The following is a 24,443-nucleotide window of genomic DNA, read 5'->3' as shown; positions in this document are numbered from 1 at the left end:
TGGCTGCTCTCAGCTTCGCAGACCAGCGCTCAACCGCTGCACTACCAGGAAGGCCCTATTTTGATAGTTTCTTTAACATATAATTTATTATTATTATGTACACATCTTGGTTGATAGGAATATTTTTTCACATACATCTATTTTATTTTCTCTTTCAGTGATTTATACTATAGTTTTTCTCCATACAACCTTTTCTATTTATACAGGAAATCTTTAGTAACTTCATCTTTGAAATGTGTACATGTTAACTTTAAAGCCATTAACATTGATAGATTGTAGCATGAGAATATAATTTGTTAAAAATTAATTTGTAGGAAATAAAAACATAAAATCTTAAATTATTTTTCATTTTATATTTAACTTTTTATTGAGGTTATATTATCTAATATATTTGTTTTAGTCAAGCATATCTGGGAAATATTATTTTAGTGACACGAATTTATGTACTTAGCTACTTTTTCTAATTATGACATAAGAAATTTATTTTTTCTTTTTCTTGAAAAATGTGTTACATTATATGCGTATTGATTCTATTGTTTTGTCTTCTCTACAGCGATTCTGGAGGAAGTACCTAAATCAGAAGCAAGCCAGAGATGAAACTGTGCAGAAAGATGCTTTGGTTATAGCTAGGGCTGCCTCTCTCCTCCAGGCTTCGTGGCGTGCATACTTAGAGAGGCAACGGTACTTGGAACTCAGGACTGCAGCCATCATCATCCAGCAGAGATGGAGGGAGCACTATAGGCGGAGGCACTTGGCTGCCCTCTGCATTCAGACAAGATGGAAAGGCTACAGGGAAAATAAGAAGTACCAAGAACTAAGGAGCAAAATTATCTTTTTGCAATCAACATGTAGAGGATTCAGAGCAAGACGAAGGTAATTTCTGTTGCTATAATAATTACTCCTTCACTCTTACCAGGTATCTTGTTTATCTCTAATACTTGCCAAACTTGAATTAGAATTGTTTATGTGCAATTAGTCTTTACGAGACTGAGACATGTAGCAGTTTTAACCCACACTTTGTGGTCTATAATAGAAACTAAGTGTATGTTTATTGAATTAAATTGAGTTGAAAGCCTATATGATCTGTGGTTGTAACGACTAAAAGTTAAACCTTTACATTGGGTTGGATCTTTAAAATTAGGCATTATTAACTTTTTAACTTCAGAAACTTTAGTTTCATTTTTAGGGTTTATTTTAAAATATGGCTATTATTAAAATGAGAGTTTTATTTCTGAGTCATTTTATTTTTAGACAACAATGCCAATTAGGAATAGTACACTTAATAAAAATAATCTTATTCATGAAAATTGGGGAAATATATACCTGTTAAAGAAATTCTTAGATACTGTATAAAAAGAAAATTTGGGGACTTTCATTTATTTCTTATCTGTAATCTCTCCAGTGATAACCAAGAGGTATCTATAACCATTTCCCCCCTGTTTTTATATAGATTTAAAGCTTTAAAAGAACAAAGAGTGAGAGAAATAAAACTAGAACCTGGGTTAATGGATTTTGAGTCATATGGACCTCTGGAAATTCAGGGTTCAGACCCTTCGGAATGGGAGGATTGTTCCTTTGACAACAGAGTACAAGCCATAGAGGAATGTAAAACTGTGATAGAGAGTAATAGAATCAGCCATGAAAGTTCATTGGATGGTTTGAAGGATTCCCCAAACAAGCGACAGGAGAGAACAAGAAGCCAGAGTGGCATAGACTTGGAGGAAGATGTGATTGTAAGAGAAAGGCCTAAGTCCTTGGAGGATCTCCACCAGAAGAAAGTAGGTCGAGCCAAAAGAGAAAGTCGGAGAATGAGAGAACTAGAACAAGCTATATTTAGCTTAGAATTGCTGAAAGTCCGTTCTCTTGGTGGAGTATCTCCTTCAGAGGAACGTAGATGGTCCACGGAACTGATACCTGAGGGCCTTCAGTCTCTCCAGGGTACACCTGATAGTGAAAGCTCTCAAGGAAGCTTAGAACTTCTGAGCTGTGAGGAAAGTCAAAAGAGCAAATTAGACTCCGTAATTTTAGATAATGAGGACTTGCAGCCCTTATCATATGAGGTATCTGCCAGTCCGACATTTGATTCACAGAACAGTGCCCCCAGTGCTTCAACTGAGACTAAATCTGTATTGACTCAAAACGGAGCATCCTCTGACTCAGTTTATTTGAAGAATGGGACTATGAAGGCCAGGCTGCTTTGCAGTTCTGAATCTATTACTTGTAAGCCACAGGTAAGAGACTCCGTTATTTCCAATAGTCTGCCTACTTTTTTTTATATTCCTCAACAAGATCCCCTGAAAACAAGCTCTCAACCAGACACGTGTATCCAGAGGAACAAAGTGTTGGAAAGTGAAGTCAGGCTTCCAGCTCTTCGTTTGGATAACAGTGGGGAAGCCAGAAAGTGTCATTTCTCAGGAGAAAATGCAGTTGTCCCTTCTTTGAATACTGATTCTTCTAATACTGTACTTAAGAAGTTAGAAAAGCTAAATACCGAGAAAGAAGAAAGGCAAAAGCAATTGCAGCAACAGAATGAAAAAGAGATGATGCAACAGATTCGACAACAAACAGATATTCTAGAGAAGGAACGTAAAGCATTTCAGACAAGTGAAACATCAAGAATTGGGGAGTCTCTCCTGGCACCATCTTTTCCTCAATCAAAGCAGAGAGTAGAAAGACCGTCCTCTCTCCTCATCCTGAATACACCCAATAAGGGAGAATCCAGTATACTAGGATCTCAGTCATTGACTATAAAAGATGCAGCTCTTGCTCCCAAAGGCAGTTCCTCTACTCACCTACCCCTGAAGGACCGACCTGTGACCATGTTCTTTGAAAGAAAAGGCGGCTTGTGCCAATCTAGTACTGTAAAGGAATTACCCAAGACAGATAAAATGTTCACCCAAGTGAATCCAGCCTCTAAACACTCCAGTAATCGCATCTCAAAAAGAGAACACCTCAAGCCCATTCAGTCTTACAGCCACAAATTTGATGACTCTTCCAGAAGTGGAACAACTAGGGAGATTTTCTTCACACCAAAGGACAATACAAATATTTCCTTGTAAGTGAAGTGTTTGTTTATTCTTACATATGTGGGAAGCTTCTTGGAGAATTTTATTACAGTAACTGATCTGTCTCAAGTATTTCGGTGGGTGCTACCCAAATTAGCCATTTTCTTTGTGTAAAAAAAAAATCCCTTAGTTGTTAACTCCACCAGCTATCTGAAATTGGATATAATTATACTCTGGATCTCTGTGCACAGATAGCAGAGTTTTTGGTTTCTCCCTACTAAGGGAGAAAGCATAGTGTGTCTGGAAACAAACTCTGTTGCCCATTAAACAACAGGAAAAGATCTTCATATCCTTTCCCCCAAATCCCTGGAATTTATCATTCTATTTTTTGTTTCTAAGAGACTACTTTAAATACTTCGTAGTCTTTTTATTTTTAAGTTTTCTCAACTAGTGGTGGCCATTAGAAAAGCATTTTTAAGTGGTACATAAAAACATATACAATAAATTTAAGATACTTGTATTAAATCCTCATACATAGTTCTTTCAGTTTTTTTTTTTTTAAAGATTTATATATTTATACATGCAAGAGCTGGGGTACAGGCCAGAGGTGTGGGGGGTGAGAGGATTCACCAGAGACAGAGTGGGGAGCAGAACAGGCAGATGGACTGAAAGACACTGCTGAGGGAAGCAGCAGGCAAGTCAGGAGAAGTCTGCTGCGCCATGTGGATATCTCCCTGGCCAGGGATTGAACTTGTGCTGCAGTGGCTGCAGATAGCTTCATAGGTTGCATCTTAACCCCTTCACCACCAGGGGGGCCCCAGTTCTTTCAGTTTTTATAGGAGAATATCACTTTAAATGAAAGAAGGGCTATATCTTAGGGCTAAAAAATTAAATTTCACAAAAAGTATGAAAATAACTTTTTTTCTTTCTTAGTCTAAGACTTTGAATCTTTCAGCTTTAGATGTCCATACAGATTTTATAGAAACCTTTTGTAAATATGGGTAAGAGATCATTGATATTTATTTTTCTACTAAGTATCATGAAATACAATTGGACTAAATAACAGCTTGAGGTCCTATTAATTTAAAAGATTGTGCAGAAGTTCAAGGATTTTGTTTATCATATAAACCATGAAGGGGATGATAAAAACATATTTCCCGTTGTATAACTGTTGATCTAAGAATACATTTTGTATAAGACTTAGTTGTAGATTTCAAAAAAACAGGAATTCTCCTTGTAAATTATTCCTTTTATCAGTTTTCTAAGATAAGCAATCTAACAGTCTATGTGATCTGGTTTGCTCTACCTCATTAAGATCTATTCATTTTCAAAATGATTACATATTAGATTATGTGAGAGCTTATTAAGTTCATACTTCAGATATGCTTTTGTTCTGTAAGTAGTACTGGAAACCTTAGCATTTTTTATTAGAGTCGTAAATATTGGCATTTCTAAATTATCTAGTCCAGTTCCCACACTGGACTATAGGCATGATTCCTGGAAACCATAGTGGTAAAATGATTTGTTCAGCATCACATATTTAGAGAAATAAGTGAGACTAGAACTTAAGTTTCATGATTTGCAATCAGCTTTGGGTTTCATAAATAGGAAGTAATAATTGTGTTTTTTTCTGTACTACAGTGGTAATAAGTACCTACTTACTGGTCTTCATCTGGTTAATGAGGGAGAATGAAAAAAAATCTTGGAAAAATGTAAGGAAAATGATATGCACAGGTGCTGTCAAAACTCCTGTTACTTGTTTCTGACTTTGGAGAACAAATCAAAGCCCAGTAGGCTCACTTAAATGGCCTAAAGGAATTCTTTTAGGATAAGCTAGGATTTCCAGTGTTGATCATATATGCTGGTCAGAAAAGGAGATCTGAGAAGCTTTGCTAGGAAAGAGTATCATCCATCTAGGGTTTTTTAGGGAATACTACATAGAGCAAAGGACAAGGTAATCTATTATGGCCCCTAGGCCTTCATTTATAAAAATAAAATAGAAGAATTTGAATGGTGTCTGCCAACTTCTATTATAAGTTAGTATCTACTTTGAATCCAGCATTATACTAGAAGGTAAAATACGATTTCTCACTGAGCTTACTGCCCTGTGGAAAGATTAGCAATATGTTGGTGGTAAATTGTAAAACTCTTTACTGAGTTAATGGGAATTGGGCCTTGAAAGTACAAGGTTTTGTTCAAATTTTCATTAGACACTGGCAATCATTTTAGTAGAATGTAATGATAAATAATTTACTGACACAGAATTTAATGATTAAATAGTCACATCATGTGGTTATTCAAGTAAAATTAAAATTTTGCAGGCTAATGCTATACCTTCTGTATAGATTAGGGCATACTTCTTTTAGCTTGATAGCAATTTCTTACCCTACCAGTAAAAGTTTTATTCTGTACAACCTTAAGTTTGAATTTAAGAAAACAGATGAAAACTGCAGAGATTTCAGGTAGGAAGCTTACTGGACAATGGGAACCATCTCAACACAAAACAAAGTGTGAGGTCCTTATCACTGGGTGGCTACTTAGGTGTTTTATAATGATTAGAGTAAAAGACCTCTTGTAAGACTAATTCTAAAGATTTGGGGATTAGGTTGTTGTTTCCCTTTGTCACCATAAATCCATTTTACTTTCACTGACTGCTGCTGCTATTCTTAAAGCTATATTATAGTGGAATATATTAGGATTAAAGTGGCAGGGTCTTCAGTAATTCAGCCATACATGTAAATTCTGATCATGTTAATTAAGGAAAGCAAGGAAAGTTTCATGCATTGTTTTGGGAATTAAATAAGATTTTGAAATACGGGATTTGCAGGAATTTTTTGACCTGGCTTGTTAGGCGTTATTTCATGCTATTCTTGAAGATTTCTGCCTTGGAATTTATCTGCTAGGAATTAAAATGTAATCCTTTTGTTATATCTTAAAGATTAAGCAAGGAATCCTTAAACAATGGAAATCCTCAATGCCATAAAACAGATGAACCAGATTTTAAACCTGTGAAGTTAACTGGGCCAGGCCAAAGAGAGGTATGTATTCAATCTTTTCTGTGTGAAATAGATGTACACTATTCTGGAATTTACTGTTCATGTAGGTAGAACTCTTTACCCAATTACTCCCAAGTATTTATAGAAAAAGAAGTCATGAGTAAAGTTTTATAATTAGGGATGTATACTTCAGGCAAGGAGTGGTTCTTAAAACCCCAGATTGTATTTAGGAAAAAGTTGCTAAGAAAAAAACGGGAATTTATGCAAGTAACTTTGGTGACTTAACATGGCAGTGAAAGATGACTTCCTTGGCTATGGAGAAGAACAGTATATTTTTAGCTTCCATTCTTACCCTTTGTTCAGAGTAATATATATAGATTGCTTTTGGTTACCCTGCTTACTTCAAGTAGAAAGGGCCTGGTGGGTTGGAGGGATGTTTTAAGAAATTCATGAGCTCTCTGATACCTTTCCTTGGCATCATCTCCAAAAAATCCAAAACAAAACATTGTTGTATTATTTGTTTTATCATTTGGTCAAGCAGGTTGCCAGACCGGCCCATAAAAAGAAAGCTCGAATGGCGCGGACGCGCTCCGATTTCTTGACTAGAGGTACTTTTGCTGATGGGGAGGGGGATACAGAGGAAGATGATTACGATGACATTATTGAGCCCCATCTCTCCTTTGACCAAGCTTCTCACTCTGAGCTAGGGCCTGCACCCAACCTCGGTCAGGCCTCTCACAGTGACTCCGAAATGGTAATTTTACAGCAATATAAGAAAAATAAGGGACAAATAAATCTGATGGGAATAGTTTTTGCTAACCTAAAGCTAACCTTCACAGCTTCTTCCCTGTATCATGGTTTGTACTTGGGAAACCTCAGTGGACACAGCAATGAAAGCTAAACCTTAATTTGATAGGCCTCAAATAATGGGCACTTTAAGAATGTGTGTCATATAATAAATAGGTAAAATTAAGGTTATTTACTTTAGCTCTAATGTAGAAATCTTCTCTCTGAGATCTTTAAAGGTGTAGAATCGGGACCCTCATTTTTTTCTAAAGTGGCCAGATAGAAAATATTTCAAGCTTTCATGGGTCGTATAGTCTCTTTTGCAGCAACTATGCCATTATAGGGTAAAGATAGCCAGAGAGAGTAAGTAAACAAATGGGCATGTTGTGTTAAAATAAAAGTATTTACGAAAACATGCATGGGGATGACTATATTTGACCAGTTGCTGATTCCTAGTCTAGCGAGTAGGGTATTTTTTAAATAATCCGGTAACTTTGAACTGAAATAATAGTCTCTTTCTTTTTTTTCCTCTCTCACTTTTTGCCCCTAAACTTGCTTCCCTCTCCACCATTTTTAGTAATAGAAAATAACCATAAATTTTAAAAAATTTAATGAGCAGTGCCAAAAGTTTCTCAGCTTAAAATAGCTCAGCCAAGTAGAAGAGAGTATATAATACACATTTGTATTAATTACAAATTATAGCATTGTGATTATGTTTTAATGAAACTACTATTTTGACTAAGAATATTAATTTTATCATCCATACCTCAACAAAAATAATGTGTATTTATAGTAGGGCAACTATGAGTATATTTATGGATAAAAACTGTTTGATTTTGGAATTATCCTGGAAAATATATAAGGACCCTGTGTAGCTAATATGTATTGAAACTTGATATGCTTTTAATTTCCATGCATATCTTTAATTAAGTTGTGTCTCTACTATTCTTTAGTATCTGTTTATTATAGGAGTAAAATTTTAAGATGGCCTCCTTTTTAATCTTTGTACTATTTTAAACTGAAGACCTATTTAAAATTTTTGCTAGTTTCCAGAATGCCTTCATTATCTTTATATTTTGTTGGAGATAGACTTACTTTTTAAATGCTAACACTGACATTCTACAAAAGAAAAACAAAACCAAAATAACCAGAAAAAATGTATGACTAGCTCCCTAATTAGGCAAATGAGTTACTAACCTGAACCAAACTGTAGGATTATAAAAGTTGGATAGTATATATCTGTATCTATATGTATATAGATACAGATGTAGAACTGTATCACTATCTATCTATCTATCTATCTATCTATCTATCTATCTATCTATCTATCTATCTGATTTGATGCAAAGCCCTCTTCATTGTAGGATAAAATAACTCCACTTGGGGGTGCCCTGTTTCTGAGGTATAAATAATGAAGCATACTCTATCATATGATTATTAGTTAAACATGCAGTTATGTAATAGAGCAAACTAATTTTCATGAAAAGTACTACTTACTTTTTTTTTTAGTGTACATAGATTTTTTATTTGTGGAAAAGCTTAACATTTATTATTGCTGTTTTGTTCCTGATGGTTTCCTTTGTTACAAACTGTAGTCCTTTTGGTGGTAGAATTCTCACTGGGAACTCTTACTGAGATGTCAGGAAGTTGGACTTTCTGCTTAGAGCATTCAGCCCCTTTACGGGTTCTAGCTAGTAGCCTCTGTCTATGATTCACCTGCTTGACAGCCACTGCATGCCAGTAGATGTAGATTCCCCCCTCTGCACAGTGTTGTTAGTCACTTTTCCAGCTTTCTCACTGTTCCTGTTTTATCACTGGCTATTTTAGGAACAGGTGGTGGTGTTTGTTTCTGGTGGACGTTGCATGAAGAAGCTATGCTTTCTAGAATATGCTTATAGATACTTACTGGGGTTGGGTGTGGGGAGGGTAGGAATGGTTTTAAAGTGTTTTCTGTTTGTCTGGGAAATATGTCATGTTCTCATGTTATCTGTAAAGATAAAAACAGTTTCCAAATAGAATCTACTGAATTTTCAGTATTTTGAAAGAGTTTGACTTTTTAGGTACATGGATTTAGAAAACTTGGGTAGTTTATGTACATTTCTGGACAAAGTGATCCCATCAACAAAACATTTGCTAATAAGTGTGTCATTAAATCATAATAAGCAACCATCTGATCTTGTCAATTGTGAAATAATATGATGTAATGTAATGTGTATGATGTAATGTGATGAAGATGATTAAAAATGAATTACCTGGGGCCTCCCCGGTGGCACAACAGTTGAGCACTGGGCTGCGAAGCTGCCTGCAGCCTCTGCAGTGCCGGTTCGATCCCTGGCCTCCGGCGAGTGTCCCACATGGCGCGCAGACCTCTCCTGCCACGACCGCTGCTCCCCTCAGCACTGTATTTCGTCAGTCTGCCTGTTCTGTTCCCCACTCTGGCTCTGGTGAATTCTCTCACCCTCCTGCACTCCTGCCTGTACCCAGTGCTTGTAGAAATAAATAAATTTTTAAAAAATAATGAATTACCTGTGAGGATTTGATAAGCATTACCTCCTGAATAATGAGTAAAATCATTATTAATAACCTGGTGTGTAGGAATAGAGGCAAGGGTGGTCATTTCCCTTCTTAAGACTTCAGTAGTGTTTTTTTCTTTTAAATGTCTCACTTTTAACTCTGCCATTTTAATAACTGTTTCATCTCTGTATGCTGCTTTCACTCTGTTCTTATACACACTGCATTTTGGCTTTTACCCAAGAAAATGACATGTTTTGCTAATCAATATTTTGAAGGTGGCTTTCATGTATTTTTTTGGCTTTGTTTCACAATCTTCTGGATGGTGAGTTAGTAAAATCAATTCTATCCTCTATTTGTAATAGAAGTAGTATAGGTAACATAGTTTTGTTGTTGTTGTTTATTATATAATTTCTTCTAACTTTTGCCAGGCCTGAAGCAATCGTCTCTTAAATAGCTCTCCAGATTCTCAGTCTCTTTTACTCCAGTATGGTACAACTAAATTCCCTGTGCCCAGAGACTGCTATCACTTTGTAGATACTTATTTTTGCTTGGACATCTTGTTAGTCTTTCATTCACTTTTAATGTCTTTCTGAGTTCTTTGTCTTTATTTTTTTCTGATTTTTGTTTGTTCATTTCTAGTTTAAATTTTTTAATTTCTTGGTGCTTCATATATAGGAGCTATTTAATTCATTTTTGAGCTATAGTTTTTTTTGCTACATGCTGTGGGTTTTTGTACTTTTTTTGGTGAGAGCTGAGATTATTATCTGAGTTGTTTGGCTCTAATTTTCCTTTTTTTAAAAAAGATTCATTTATTATTTATGCATGGAAGAACTGGGGTGTAGGCCAGAGGTACGGGGGGTGGGGTATAAAAGGTTCACCAGAGACAAAGTGGGGAGCAGACAGGCAACCTACTGAAATACACTGCTAAGGGGAACAACTGTTTGGTTCTAATGTTCATTCCTATTTTATTTTCTTATTGTAATTGCGTGTAGATTTTGTATTTTTTAATTTATTTTCTCTGTACATTTGGAGTAATTCTTAAGATAATAAGTTCAAGAATTTATTTATTTTTTTGTCACTGTAGCAAAGTACAGCTTGTTTTCAGAAGCCCCTTCTTCCTCCTTTTTGATATATATATGTGATGGAGGAGGCAAGTTTTTTTTTCCCTTCTCTTTTACCTTGTTGGATTCTGAATTTTCCCCTTCTAGTTCTTTTTTTTTTTTTTTTTTTTATAGAGGCATGTTTTTATTTATTTATTTATTTATTTATTTGCTTGCTTGTTTTGTTTATACATGCACTGGGTAGTCAGAAGCGCGGGAGAGTGAGAGAATTCACCAGAGCCATAGCGGGGAGCAGAACAGGCAGAAGGACCGAAGTACACTGCTGAGGGGAGCAGCGGGCGGCAGGAGAGGTCTGCGCGCCATGTGGGACCCTCCTCCGGTGGCCGGGGAGCAGCCAGGGATCGAACCGGCGCCGCCGAGGCCGCGGGCAGCTTCGCGACCCAGCGCTCAACCGCTGCGCCACCGGGGAGGCCCCTCCCCTTCTAGTTCTTTTCCTTCCTTACAATACTCGGTCTCCAAAGGGCTCCCCTACCTTTTTACTTTCTTTTACTTTGGAAACAATGCCTTTAAAAATTTGTCACTTTGTATCAGATGCAGTTTTAATTCTTTTCCCTTTAGTCAGTCCCTAATCTACCCATTGTCTGTTAATATTTTCATACATAGAGCGGACCTTCTCTGTGATTTTAAATCAATTCCAAACCTATTGCTACTTGTATCTTCTCCTTTGCATAATATTTCTTGGACTGCCTTGTTTAATGCAAAAGCTTCAGTGGGATATTAAGGAGAGGCTTGCTAGGATTAATGTATTTTTCTGCCTACAGGTAATTTGAAATTTGAGTGCTTTTTTTACCCCCTAGTTGATTACAAGTGTAGGTTTCCTGTAATTTAATTTTTCTTCTGGTTCTGTATTGTTTTTGGAGAATATGTCATGATGTTTGTATTTAAACAACTTCCATTATCCTCAGCTTCCTGGAAGTCATTTTTAAGACTCTAATAAATTTCCTTTCCCTTTTTTCTGTAGCAATTTATTTGTTGAGGACATGAGATTATTTGTTCTAATGCATTTCCTACATTTGAGTATTTTGCTGATCATAACCCTGTATTGTCATTTTAATTGGCATTATATGTTTATAGGAAACATAAGGATAAATGCCTATATAGATTGAGTGTTAATCACATTTGCGTTTAAATTTTTTGAGGAAAATACTTTATAGGTAGAGGTAAGTATATCCTGTACCATGTTAGGGACCAAATCTCTTGTTTTCTGATAAAGCTGATCATAAAATTAGGTATTGTTGGCCTAATTCTGGGTTCATTGGTATACTTTCATAATGGAGGCAGAATACATAAAGTGAAAAGCACAGACCTTCAGTGTACACTTTGATGATTTTGACATATGCATGCAACCATGTGCTCTGTACTCCTGACTAGGTTTCTCGCACCAGAGTACATTTCTTTTTTATTTCTATTTAATTTTTTCTTCTTTTCATCTGATCCTCAGAAGCAACCTCTATTTTAAAAATTTATATAAATGCAATTATATAATAATGTGTCCTGTGGTAGGCAGAATTTTAGCATGGCCCCACAAGATTCCCAACCTTAGTTGAAAACACATCTTTTCTCAATCCATTTAATCAGACACTTACCTAGGTTCTGCTGAGAAAGAATATTGCCTATACTATTAAAGACCTAAATCAGCTGACCTCAACATAAAAATGTTATCCACGATGGCCTGACCTAAATCACATGAGCTTTTAATATAAGGAAAAGTCAAAGATTTTTAGTATGGGAAGGATGCCGTAGCCTGCTCTTGGCTTGAAGTTGTCTTCATGTTCATCCATCTTTTCTTCTACAATGTCAAATCTGCTGTTAGTTTCATTCAATGTATTTTCCATTTCATACTGAAGTTTTTCATTTCTATAGATTTGATTTAGGCCTTTTTTATATAACATTTTTCTCTGCTAACTTTCCTAAGCATTTGGGACTAAACTATAATTACTGTTTTAATATCTGATTCCATAACATTTGCATCAGTCTTGAGTCATTTGAGATAGATTTGTTTGGTTATCTGTCATATATTCTTATTTATTTGCATGCCTAGTTATTTCTTGCTGGATTGTAAGTTTTGCCTTATTGAGTGCTGGATATTTTGTATTTGATTAATATTCTTGAGATTTAAATGTCTGTAATGTTCCAGAACTTCGTTCTGGAAGTATTTGATCCTTTCATGTCTTCTTTTTAAGATGTGTTTGTCTCAGTGTATTGAACTGTAAATTTGTTAAGATAGTAAATTTCAGGTGTTCTCAGCACTACCCTAAAAAAAGTAGGTGAGGAGATATGTAGTAATCATTTTATTATTTATTTGTATTTCAGATTATGTCATTCACATTAAATATTTACAGTTTTTATTTTGAAATAAAGATTTGCAATACTCATAAAGAATAGCATTACATCTAGGCTCATTATCCTTAACTATTCAGGTATAATCCACTGTGTATTTTATTAAATGCCTTAGAATCATGCAGTTATATACTCTGACGTGGGCTTAGGCACTATTATTACTAACCTTTTTTTGAGTGGTGGGCTCTAGCAACCATTAATCCTTTGAGATGATTCTTCTCTTAGAGAAGTGTTGATTAGTACCCAGTTAAATACTCAGTGGGGACCCTCTGATGATCTCCACAGTATTTGTGTTTGTGTGTGTGCATTTCTCTTCTGTCTCTCTTGGTTTCTAGTCACTGTGATCACTCTGCACTTTCATTTTCATGAGTTCAACCCAGAGAGTCGTTGAGGCTCACTGCGTTCTCACCTCTGTATGATAGCCTAGACACTATCTTATGGCACCAGGTTAGGCCACATGTTGAATTCTTCCTTTGTTTCTCATCTTGAAGGGATAACTGTCCATCCCCTGATAACTATTATTTCATATTATTTTGACTTTTTTTGTTTTTAATTTTGTTTGTTAATTTTAATTTTCGTTTGTTAATTATGATTTTGGTTGTGTCATCCAAGAGAATAAGACGAGTCACTATTCCATTTTGGCCAGAAGCAGAGTTCTGTTCTCTAAATTGTAAGAACTTAGCATACTTTCTAGTTCTGTTAAGAAGACCATAAACAAATGGACCACAAGAATAAAGAAAAGAGATTGTAACTAAAATGAAATGTTAGCAAATGACTGAATTAGGTAACAAAAAGCTCCTCTCCTCTGAATGGGAATGTCTTTAAAGTGACACACTATAAACAAATGGGAAAGATTACCTATAGAAATTTAGGTCCCAGTTTGATAGCCATGTAGATTATTTATAACTCCCACCGTTAATGGTTATAATGGTATTTTATTCTTTGGGGTTTTTTGTTTTTTTTTAATCTTTGTGGGTTCTAGTTATTTTAAATCATTGACTGGAAATAATGAGAATCTATAGTAGCAATTAAGCCATAAAAATAAGTATCACCTCTTATAGACAAATGAAAGAAGTTATGAAAAATTACACTTAGCTTTCTAGATTTATTTTAGATTTTTAGGTTTTGACTTTATCCTTGCCTTCCCACTTTAAATTGTCAAAAAAAAAACTAGAGTTGGTACATTCTGTACAAAAGTTTCTTTGATCTGAGTTCTCTACTTCAGATTACTCTAAAAGTTTTAATAGAGTTTTTAGTAGGTTCTTTTATTTCAATGGATCTCTGAATAATATGAATGTATTTTTGTACATTTTTAAATAGGTATGATTCTTAAATTGTTCTATAAGCCAAATTTTAATTACAGTGTTATTCTGTTACTTGGTTATAAAATCTTTTACGTATGTAATTATTACAGACTTCACAGAGATTTTCTTCAGTTGATGTAGAAGCAAAACTTCATAAGACTATGTCTCAAGGAGAGATTACAACATTGGGAATGAGACAGAAGGCTTCAGATTCAGATATAAGGTACAAAGTGTTCAATGAGTGTTGTTTTATTTGCTGAGTGACTGTAGTTAAATACTGAATCTCTTTTTAAAAACAAAACTGATAAAACAGCTAGTTTGAAATGAAATTTTTTAACCAGTTTTTCAGCAATGTGACAGGCACATTGTGTGCACATGTGTGTATGTGTGTACACATGTATATATAAAATGAACTTTATCTTTCTGTGTTGAGCAGTGTGATTTTGGCAAAGCCTTTAATTCATTATATGACCTGTGATTTTTTTGTTGAGATTGAAAATATTTTCCAATTTTGTACTTGGATTCTGTTCTGATTTAAGAGTTTTATAAATGGAATTGGAAAAATTCTCAGGAAGTAATTGTTCTTTTTAAAGATTATATGGTATTTTTACTTGCCTGGTAAGTATTTTGTCCCTTATTGTGTTGTGTAAGGCACATGAGCCCTCATTGGACACTTCAAGATCACATTGAAATCTGTCTGATTCATAACGTTATTAAAGACCACTTCCTCAGTGACTGTAGAAGTGTAAAACAAAATAATCCAAATCCAGAGCAGATTATGTTGGAGGTCAAATTTTGGGAAATGAAGTATATAATGTAGTAGAAAGAACATATAGTTAGAAACTAGAAGTTTAAACATAATTTCCACTTCTTCCCCCAACTTTGCTAAAATGACAAAACCTGTCAGAATTTAAAAAAAGGTCGGTGGGGGAGCAGGAGAGACAACAACTACTATAAAATTTTGGACTCCAAAAAGTAAATAGAAAAAATTTAAATGTCTTAATAGGAGACACTGAATCTTAAATCACTGGGTAAATCTAAGAATGAAGCATCTGACTGACTGATTTTCCTCAACCCTAGCTGAAAATAGAATATTTTTTTTTGGGAAAAGAATGAAACAGAAGGTCTCTACACTTGGAGGTTACAGATAACGGCTGATGAGTAGGGCACATATTTGGAACAAGGGGGATTCAACTAAGGGGGACTTACACATTGCATGTTAAGATCCTCCAGCTTTTATCCTTCACTCAGCTTTCACATTTCACAAACCCTCTCAAAAGATGATTCAAAGAGTCCTTGGGCATTTTGTCTTAACTCTCAAGGAAAAATGTAAAGAAACTGTTATCAAGGGCTCTCTTTACAAAATAGACCAGCCAGATAACCCTGCATAGAAGACTACATCTTGGAAACCCCATCATTGTGCACCAGAGCTTTTTATATTAACCCTACTTTTGTTGACCACATACTTGAGAACATACATGAAAGAAACTAAAACTAACAGATAAAATACAACTTGGAGGAAATAAACTGCAAGACAGACAAATAAAAGTAACTATAGACCTTCTGCATAAATAAATATAACTGCATCCTTAAAACAAACAGAATGCATGAAATAGAAATATTTATAATTAAAAAAATCTTTGAAATTAAAAATATATAGTATGAAGGAACAGCTCAGAAAGAATTAGAAGAGTTAGAAAGTAAGTTGAGGACACACCTCAGAAAGATGAGCATTAAAGAACAGAGATGAAAAAAAAAATAATAAAGGGCAAAAAGAGATGGAAAAGAACAGAAAAATTATTAAGAAAGTTACAGAGTAAGTTCTGGAGTTCCCATAGGAACTAATGGGAAGTAAAAGCCCTGTGAAGATAGAACAGTGAAACAGAGAAGCTCTAGTAGAAGTTCTGTGAAGATTGAACAGTGAAACAGAGGAGAAAAACATTAAACAATTCATGTAAATATCAAAAAATTGATGGATATAAATTTACAGATTGAAAGGACCTACTAAATGGTGAGTGTCCCAAGATTGTGGACAAAAATAGACCCATACCAAAATACAGGAAAACAAAAGACACAAAAGTAATCTCCATTATGATAGTGAAAGTAGCTTTGCAAATGACAGCTGTTCAGCATGCATTGAGGTAAATCATGCCAGGCTAAAGCAGGTTGGAAGGCTCTGAAAGAGATTTCTTCATGAACATGAAACCTGTAGATTACTTAACTATGTTTGAACATGTTGAGATATTCACAAATGGGAAAACTGTTGGAGATGAATTACATTTGGAAAAAAACGAGCAAATGTAAAGCAAAACATTAACTTAAAGTAAATTATGCAGGGAACTATATGCCTCTGTTTTCAGTCTTATTTGCATAATAAAACTAGTGAATAATGCTGTATAGTGATCTAGCTAAAATTACAGTAGTTTGTTCTGTTGGGTGCATACATGTATTTGTGGAGGGAATGGGATAGAGTGGTAGAACCTGCCTAATCATTATTTGTGGTCGCAAGAGTGATAACAATATAAGTATGGTAAATATTAAAAGAATCAAGTCAAAATTATTACCTTGAGGGAGCAGAAAATAGCTTGAAAAAGGTAGATGGATGCTATCCTTTGTAATAGGCCTGTAGAACAATTTCTGTTTATACTGTATGAATGCATAATATTACCAATAAACTTTAAAAATTGGAAGAGAGAAAAAGCTGGGCTTCAAAACTAGATAGACCTGACTTTTAACTTTCATCTCCATCAGTGCTCTAATTTCAGTTTGCATATGCGTGATGTGATGGTTGTGAAAATTAGGGGTATAATATATAAGATGTAGTGCCTGGTACCTAATAGATGCTCAGAATTTTTTTTTGACTGATTGAACATGCAAATGAACAAAAAATTAATGTATGAATCAACCTCCTGTTATAGAGTTAAGGTACCCAATATAGTGAAAGTGAACTATTGTTATTATCTTAAGATGTTTCTTTGATTTATGAAAAGGGAGAGAGTATATCAGCATTAAGAATTAGGCAGTGATTCTCAACTTTGTCATTCACTGGCTATATAACCATGGGAGTTACATAATGGTTAAGCCTCCAGTTTTTCATCTATAAAAGGTTATAGTAGTTTGTAAGTAAAATTTTTAAAACTTCTAAAAACTTTAAAAAATTTTTAAAAACTTCTAAAATTGACTGAGGTAATGCTGTACAAACAGCATTGTGCCTACAGTAACAAATAAGTGGTTGATTTTGTTAAATGATAATAATGATCACATGTGAATATAAAATAATGATGTTAAACCTTTTATTATATAATGGTAAGTTGGATTTAAAATCATGCATGTAACATGATTATAGTGATGTGAAATGTGTGTGCTTATGGATAAAAACTGAAAGGATATCATCCAAAAAGTGAACAGAATCATAGTATGTCAGTAATTTCCTTAGGAAATATTTGTTGTTGGCTTTATACTAAATCCAAACTAGGAGGAGGATGAGAATGAAAAAATACCAGTTTAAGAATCAGAAAACCTGAGTTTGAATCCTAGTTCTACTGCTTTGCAGCTGTTTTAGTTTAGGGATTATTATATGTATCCAGGTCTAATTATGTCTGTATTCAAGATGAAGAAACTCTACCTTCCTGGTGAAACTTAAATATGATTGAATTTAAGTGTGAAGGTTAAATTAACTAATACACATGAAAGGTAATCATATGAAATGGAGCAAATACTGTCACAAATACTATCACAAATACTGTCTTCAAATACTGTCACAGAGATATGCTGATTTCATTTTCACCTTTTATGTTTTAAATAGACCTCACAGAGCTAAGATGAGGTTCTGGGCCAAAGGGAAACATGGGGAGAAGAAGACTACCAGAGTGAAACCTGCTACCCAAACAGAGGTTTCAGTACTCTTTGCTGCCTCAGATGTGATTCCAGCTCATCAGGTTCCAGATGGTAAAAAATAAGCAAAGGGTGGCAATTGTTTTCTTAGTATCTGTCCTTCCTCCCTTTCCTTACTTATTCTTCCCTTTACTTCCCTTTCTTCTCTTTATTTTTAATTACGGTGATATTAGGATACCCCCATCAGGTATTGCCACCATAGTTCACCCACCACCAAATCACCTATAGTTCACCACCATAGGCCATTGTCCTTCCTTCCTCTTTGTTCTTACTCCTCTTCCACCCCCTCCTACCTCTGGATACTTCAGTTTGTTTATTCTTTCTTAAGGTTTGCCATTCTTCCAGTGTTCATTTCTGTTGACTAGAAATTCTAATGTGAAAGAACCAGGATTGTTAAATCCTTCCTTAACTAAGTGATATAAAATTACATTGAACCTATAATAGATGTTCAAAGAAAATGTTGTACAGTGAGCAACAAGAACTTTAAAAATGATTATGAATCTTTGATTAGTCTGTTTCTGAAGTATAAAAATGTAAGCATCTTTCATTCACTTAACAGATATATAGATTTGTAAATAATTAGTAAAATAGTAGCAGCTAATAATTTGAGTGCTTGCTGTGCACAAATCATTGTGCTAGCATGTTGTATTTATTAATCGATCCTTACAACAATTTTGTGAGGTTGTTATGATTGTTTTTGCCAATTTTTTTTTTTTTCCAAATCACCCCTACCCTATCTGCTTCCCTCTTTCATGCCCTCCAACATTTCCCCTATTCCCTAACATAAACATCTTCTTTTTGATGAGTTCAAGTTTTTTTCCTTCTATTTTTTACATATAATTGTTTTTGAGTATTTATTTTCTGCAGATGAGTAGAAGCATCAAAACTTTTCAAAGCATCAAAATTTATTTTCTGCAGATGAGTAGAAGCATCAAAACTTTTTTGACTGACTTCACTCAGTTTAATCACCTCAAAGTCCATCCATTTTGTCCCAAACGCCACTGCTTCATCTTCACAGCTCTGTAATACTCCATTGAGTATATGTTCCACAGTTTCTCTATCCATTCATCTGTTGAAGGGCAGTTGGGTTTGTTCCATAACTTGATAATTGTGATCAGTGCTGTGAGATATATATATCTATATATATATCTATATATATAGATATATATATATATCTTTGTATTAGCGTTTTCATGTTTTTTTGGATAAATATCTAATTGCAATATTACTTCAAGAGTAAGTCTGGGGCCTCCCCGGTGGTGCAGCGGTTGAGCACTGGGTTGCGAAGCTGCCTGCAGCCTCTGCAGAGCCGGTTCGATCCCCGGCTGCTCCCTGGCCACCGGAGGAGGGTCCCACATGGTACGCAGACCTCTCCTGCCGTCCACTGCTCCCCTCAGCAGTGTACTTCAGTCCTTCTGCCTGCTCTGCTCCCCGCTCTGGCTCTGGTGAGTTCTCTCACCCTCCCGCGCCTCTGACTGTACCCAGTGCTTGTATAAATAAATAAATAAAATCTTTAAAAAAAAAAACAACACATTTAAAAAAAAAAAAGAGTAAGTCTGGTGGGTTACTACACTGACTTCTGTTTGTCTGAGAAAACCTTTATTGATCTTTATACTTAACCTTTATTGATCTTTATACTTAAATAATTTTGCAGGATAGAGAATACTTGGCTGTCAGTTCTTATATTTTAGGATTGCAGATATTTCCTTCTACTTCTTACCTAGAGAATGTCTAAGCTGAAATTAGGGGGAATCTTAATTTGGGAGCCTTAGAAGTTATTATCTCTGCTTGCTAGACATCCATTTTTAAATCATTCTGCAGGCTTAAAGATGTCTTCTCTTACCACTGCTCTTCAATATAATATTGGCGGTCCTAGCCAGAGCAATAAGATAAGAGAAAGACATACGAGGAATCCAAATAGGGAAAGAAGAAGTAAAACTATCACTATTTGCAGACTATATGATAATTTACGTAGAGAACCCTAAAAACTCCACAGAAAAACTGCTCAAAATAATCAACCAGCTTAGTAAAATAGCAGGATACAAAATAAACACACAAAAATCAATAGCCTTCCTATACACAAAAAAACAATATGAAGAAGAAATCAAGAAAACCATCCCTTTTAAAATTGAAACAAAAAAAAATCAAATACTTGGGAATAAACCTAATAACAGAGGTGAAGGACCTATACAAAGAAAATTATAAAACACTGTTAAAAGAAATAGAAGAAGACACAAAGAAATGGAAAGACATCCCCTGCTTATGGATTGGAAGAATTAACATTACTGAGAAATTCTTAATTGCTATTTTTTTGAGTAAGGTTTCTGCTCCTATTTCTTTTTCTTCCCCATCTGGGAGACTAATCATTCTTAAATTTCCTTGCTATATGAATTTGATATTTCTTGTAGTTTCCTTATTTTTCCTTTGTCTTGACTCTCCTCTTTGAGCTTGTAATTTGTTCATTTGCATCTTCTGCAGCTGATATTTTTTCTTCTTTCCTTCATTCAGAATCTCTCGTTTGATCTTTTTATATATTCAATTCTTTGGTGAAGAGCTCTCTGTGTCTCCATCTCATTTCTGACATTTTGTGCCTTCCTGTCTGCCTTTGACTGATGTTCTGGTATCTCATTTAACATTTTTAGTATTGTTACTTTGAAGTCATCAGATAGTTTGTCTATTTCCATCTCCTTTATATTTCTTCTTGGACTTCTGACCTTGTTTTTCCATCTTGTGTTGGGTCATTCCTTGCTTCCTATGCGTGTATACAGCCTTATTTGTGCGCGTGATTTGGTAGTGGCGCTGTGGTAGTGGGATTTAGTTTTGCTTTTACCTTGGTGTGAGGGGAGGTAGAAGGGGGATTGGGGTTTTAATACTAGATTTTAGTTTGATGAGTGATGTTAATTAATCACTTCTACCTCTTGTTTTGTTCCATAGCAAGCTTTATTCTGTGCTTAGATTGTCTTTACTTCCCACCTTATCCATTGTTCCTTTCTTCAGAGAGCTGCTATCTTTTGAACTTGGATCTCCCAGTAGGGAGGATAGAACAGACCTGTTACAAAAAGCAAACAAAAACTTCTTGTATCTGTAATAAGATAGAAGGACAAGGAGGAAAGTTCATCGAGGAACCTGTAATATCTGTGTCAGAAGGAAAAATGGTAGAGATGTAACTACAGACCCCCCCCTTTTTTTTTTTGGTCTGTGGCTTTGTTCTTATCTCTTGGCAAACTGATAAGGATTAGACCAATAATAAATTGGTTTATTTGGAATATTTAGAATTTCTCACCGTTACATTACCGAGAGGATCACTTTTATCTGGTTTATAATAATTATTCAAAATTTTTCATTATTCACAGTCACATACTTTGTTACTTATTCCCAAGAAGGAAGCATCCAGCTTTTTAGTTGAAGCATATATTAAAAATAGATTTTATTGTATGTTTGCTTCATAAGGATTCATGTATAAAAATTAAGATTATAGCTTTTTATTTATCATAGGGTAGAAATTTAGTAAGTAAAATTTGTTTTTTTTTTTAAAGCTTTTTTTTAAGATTTATTTATTTATTTATTTGTACGAGTACTGGGTAAGTCAGAAGCGCAGGAGGGTGAGAGAATTCACCAGAGCGGGGAGCAGAACAGGCAGACTGACGAAGTACACTGCTGAGGGGAGCAGTGGGCGTGGCAAGAGAGGTCTGCGTGCTACGTGGGACCCTCGCAGGTGGCCAGGGATCGAACCAGCGCTGCAGAGGCTGTGGGCAGCTTCTCAACCCAGCACTCAACCGCTGCACCACCGGGGAGGCCGTAAAATTTTATTTTTAATGCTGAAATAGGACTATAGACAATTTCTTCAGTAAATATTATTTCTTTTAAGAAAGATATTAGCTGATACATGAACTAACTACTTAGGTATGTAGGTTATATAAAGGAATTGAAATCCATTAAAATCAATTGAATATACTTGTATCCTATTACTTTGATATGATAGCTGAGATTGGGTTTTTCTCAGTTTCTGTATGAGGTGGTATTTAGCATGTAAGGGGCTTTTTTTTTCCATTTTCAGAGTTAGCTTTTAGATGGAATGGAGATGTACCATTGGGATAGAGGATAAGAGAAATAAATGTGTGTGGGTGGGTAGGGGAGAGTCGAGTAGGTAAGTGAAGGAAGGGAGCAATATTGTCATCAAGTCCCAGGTAGAGTTTTGGCAGACCCATTGTAGTTCTGGATTATAACAGACTACATGGTAGTTCAATTTATTTAGTATAAACAATTATAGGGAAAATTTTTGTGCTCTCCAATATTACATATACAAAACCAATTCATTCCAGGAATTCTCTGAGAAATCCAGAGTTATTTGGGAAATGTATAAGGAAATCTTAAATGCTAAAGAAATCCAAGCAGAAGTGAGCCATTTACCCAGCTCCATAAGATTACCAGGCTACCACCAGGTAGTATGACTGACTTTAGACCTTAGTAAAGAAATAATAGTACTTAAACTTCACTAGTTTGTTAGACTGTAAATAGCTGGGTGTTTTTTCAGAGTAAAGCTGTGACTGGGTTAATGGTTAGTAGGTTAGTATTTTAATATGCTAGTGTAATTTTGAACTCTCCTTTGTTTTCTTTGGCTTCAGTTCTATGAAATACTTCTGACTTGATTTTCAGTGTCAGATCTCAGGCTCTTGGGAGACATGATACCATTTCCCATTGAAAAGAGATAATTATTAAATGTGTTTTCTGGACAAATGTGTAATCTGGATTTATTACCTATCTGCCTGGTGTCAGATGTTAGTGTTACTTTGCTTTACATATATTTGTGCTTGTTTCCTTTAACAACTTATTAAAGGAACACAAAAAGAAGCGTGTGGAAATTTCAATAATTTACAGATTTTTTTCTTTTACACTCTTCTTGAATTTTAGAATTACCTCAGCTTCATCCAATACCTCCTTTGAGCCCAGAATTGCCTGGTAGTTGCCGGAAGGAATTCAAAGAGAACAAAGAGCCTTCTCCAAAGGCAAAGCGTAAGCGAAGTGTAAAGATCAGCAGTGTAGCTTTGGAATCTATGCATTGGCAAAATGACTCTGTCCAGATCATAGCAAGTGCCAGTGATTTAAAGAGCATGGATGAATTTCTTCTGAAAAAGGTACACTTTGCTTTCTGGGTTATGCCCCTGAGCAGCTTTGACTATGAAGTACTTGCATTATTATATCAGGATAATGCCCTCTAGAGAGCACAATTAAATATACTTCAGTAAATTAGATGATCTGTTCTTTACCAGAAAGGTGCCTGTAATAGAATATGCCTCCGTCAGACTGAGTAGATAGGATTTAAGGTTTTAGGGTTATTGTTGACTTCTACTTCAGTTGTTACTGTCCTGTTATATTCCAAATGTGAAAGTGAAACTTATTGTAAATATGGAGTTGTTTTTCTGGTAGCAAAACTATAGAATTGTACAGTGTTGGAAGAGACCTCAGAAGTCAGCCAATTACTGTAAAACTTTTGCTCTCTAGTCATACCTTTACCTGGGTCCCATAATATCAATGGTTTGTACTTTTAGGACTATCTTGTTGAGCAAACAGTATGTATCCACTGTTAAATTCACCTCTTTTCAATTAGTTGATTTTGTACAAAAACTTTTTCTCCCTGTGGTCCCCAGATGAATGACTTAGATAATGAAGACAGCAAGAAAGATACATTAGTGGATGTTGTATTTAAAAAGGCCCTGAAAGAATTTCGGCAAAATATCTTCAACTTTTATTCATCTGCATTGGCGGTAAGTTGGACCTTGTTAAGAGATACTTAGTTAGTCAGCATATGAAAGACATTTTGCAGTGCTATAGAAGATAATGTAGAGGTTATGTTCAACTAGAGATTTCTCCTTTTTTTGTTTTGTTTTGTTTTAGGGACAGGTACGGAAAAGCACACTGATTAACCTCTGATCAATAGCCTTCTTGAATTTCCTTGAGTAGTCTCCTCTGTGCCCCTGAGTATATTTTCATCTTCTTAAGACATTGAATTCAGACATTGTGCATATGATTCTATTTCACCCAGTGTCGCTTTACTATTTTTATTTTTCATGAACCTTTTAGCTTTAACTTCTAATTCTAATTCTAATTCTTTGGCTTTTTTGTGTGGAATTGCATTATACATTTTCTTTCAGTGATATTTGTCATGTTTTAGAAAATTTATTTTTGGTGCTCAAATGTATAAATTAATGCTTTGATCTGTAGAATCTTTATTAGTACCTGTAGATTATCATATTTATTCTACTAAATAGTTGTATTTAATTGACTTTCCTTGTTCAATCTGTAATTCATTTTGAAAAGAGAAACCAGAAAAGCTTATTATTTATCCTCTACTTTTTCTTTCTCACTATAAGATTTTTTACCTTTTAAAAACAAGAATGATACACTGTGAGAGAGCAGAAATTTCAAGATCATAACAAAGAAGTATCAGTCTATGGCAGGTGACTAGGTTTTGCTAGAGACAAT

At 34.9% G+C, this 24,443-nt stretch overlaps 1 protein-coding gene across 1 annotated transcript in view; it reads left to right on the top strand.

Moving 5' to 3' along the window:
- The window catches only part of MYO9A (myosin IXA), a gene marked incomplete at both ends in the record, with an annotated part of 149,384 nt that overhangs the window by 87,997 nt on the left and 36,944 nt on the right, over positions 1–24,443 (top strand). Inside the window, 7 exons of the mRNA XM_084241222.1 lie at positions 554–873; positions 1,451–3,055; positions 5,944–6,043; positions 14,177–14,289; positions 17,872–18,014; positions 22,872–23,095; positions 23,609–23,725. Coding sequence (XP_084097348.1) covers positions 554–873; positions 1,451–3,055; positions 5,944–6,043; positions 14,177–14,289; positions 17,872–18,014; positions 22,872–23,095; positions 23,609–23,725 — 2,622 coding nt within the window. The remainder of the gene's footprint in view (positions 1–553; positions 874–1,450; positions 3,056–5,943; positions 6,044–14,176; positions 14,290–17,871; positions 18,015–22,871; positions 23,096–23,608; positions 23,726–24,443) is intronic.

This window comes from Talpa europaea (assembly GCF_964194135.1).
Source record: "Talpa europaea genome assembly, chromosome: 8".
In the NCBI taxonomy this organism is placed as follows: Eukaryota; Metazoa; Chordata; class Mammalia; order Eulipotyphla; family Talpidae; genus Talpa; species Talpa europaea.
The sequence above is the reverse complement of the archived record's forward strand: the minus strand, read 5'-3'. Positions and strand labels throughout refer to the sequence as shown.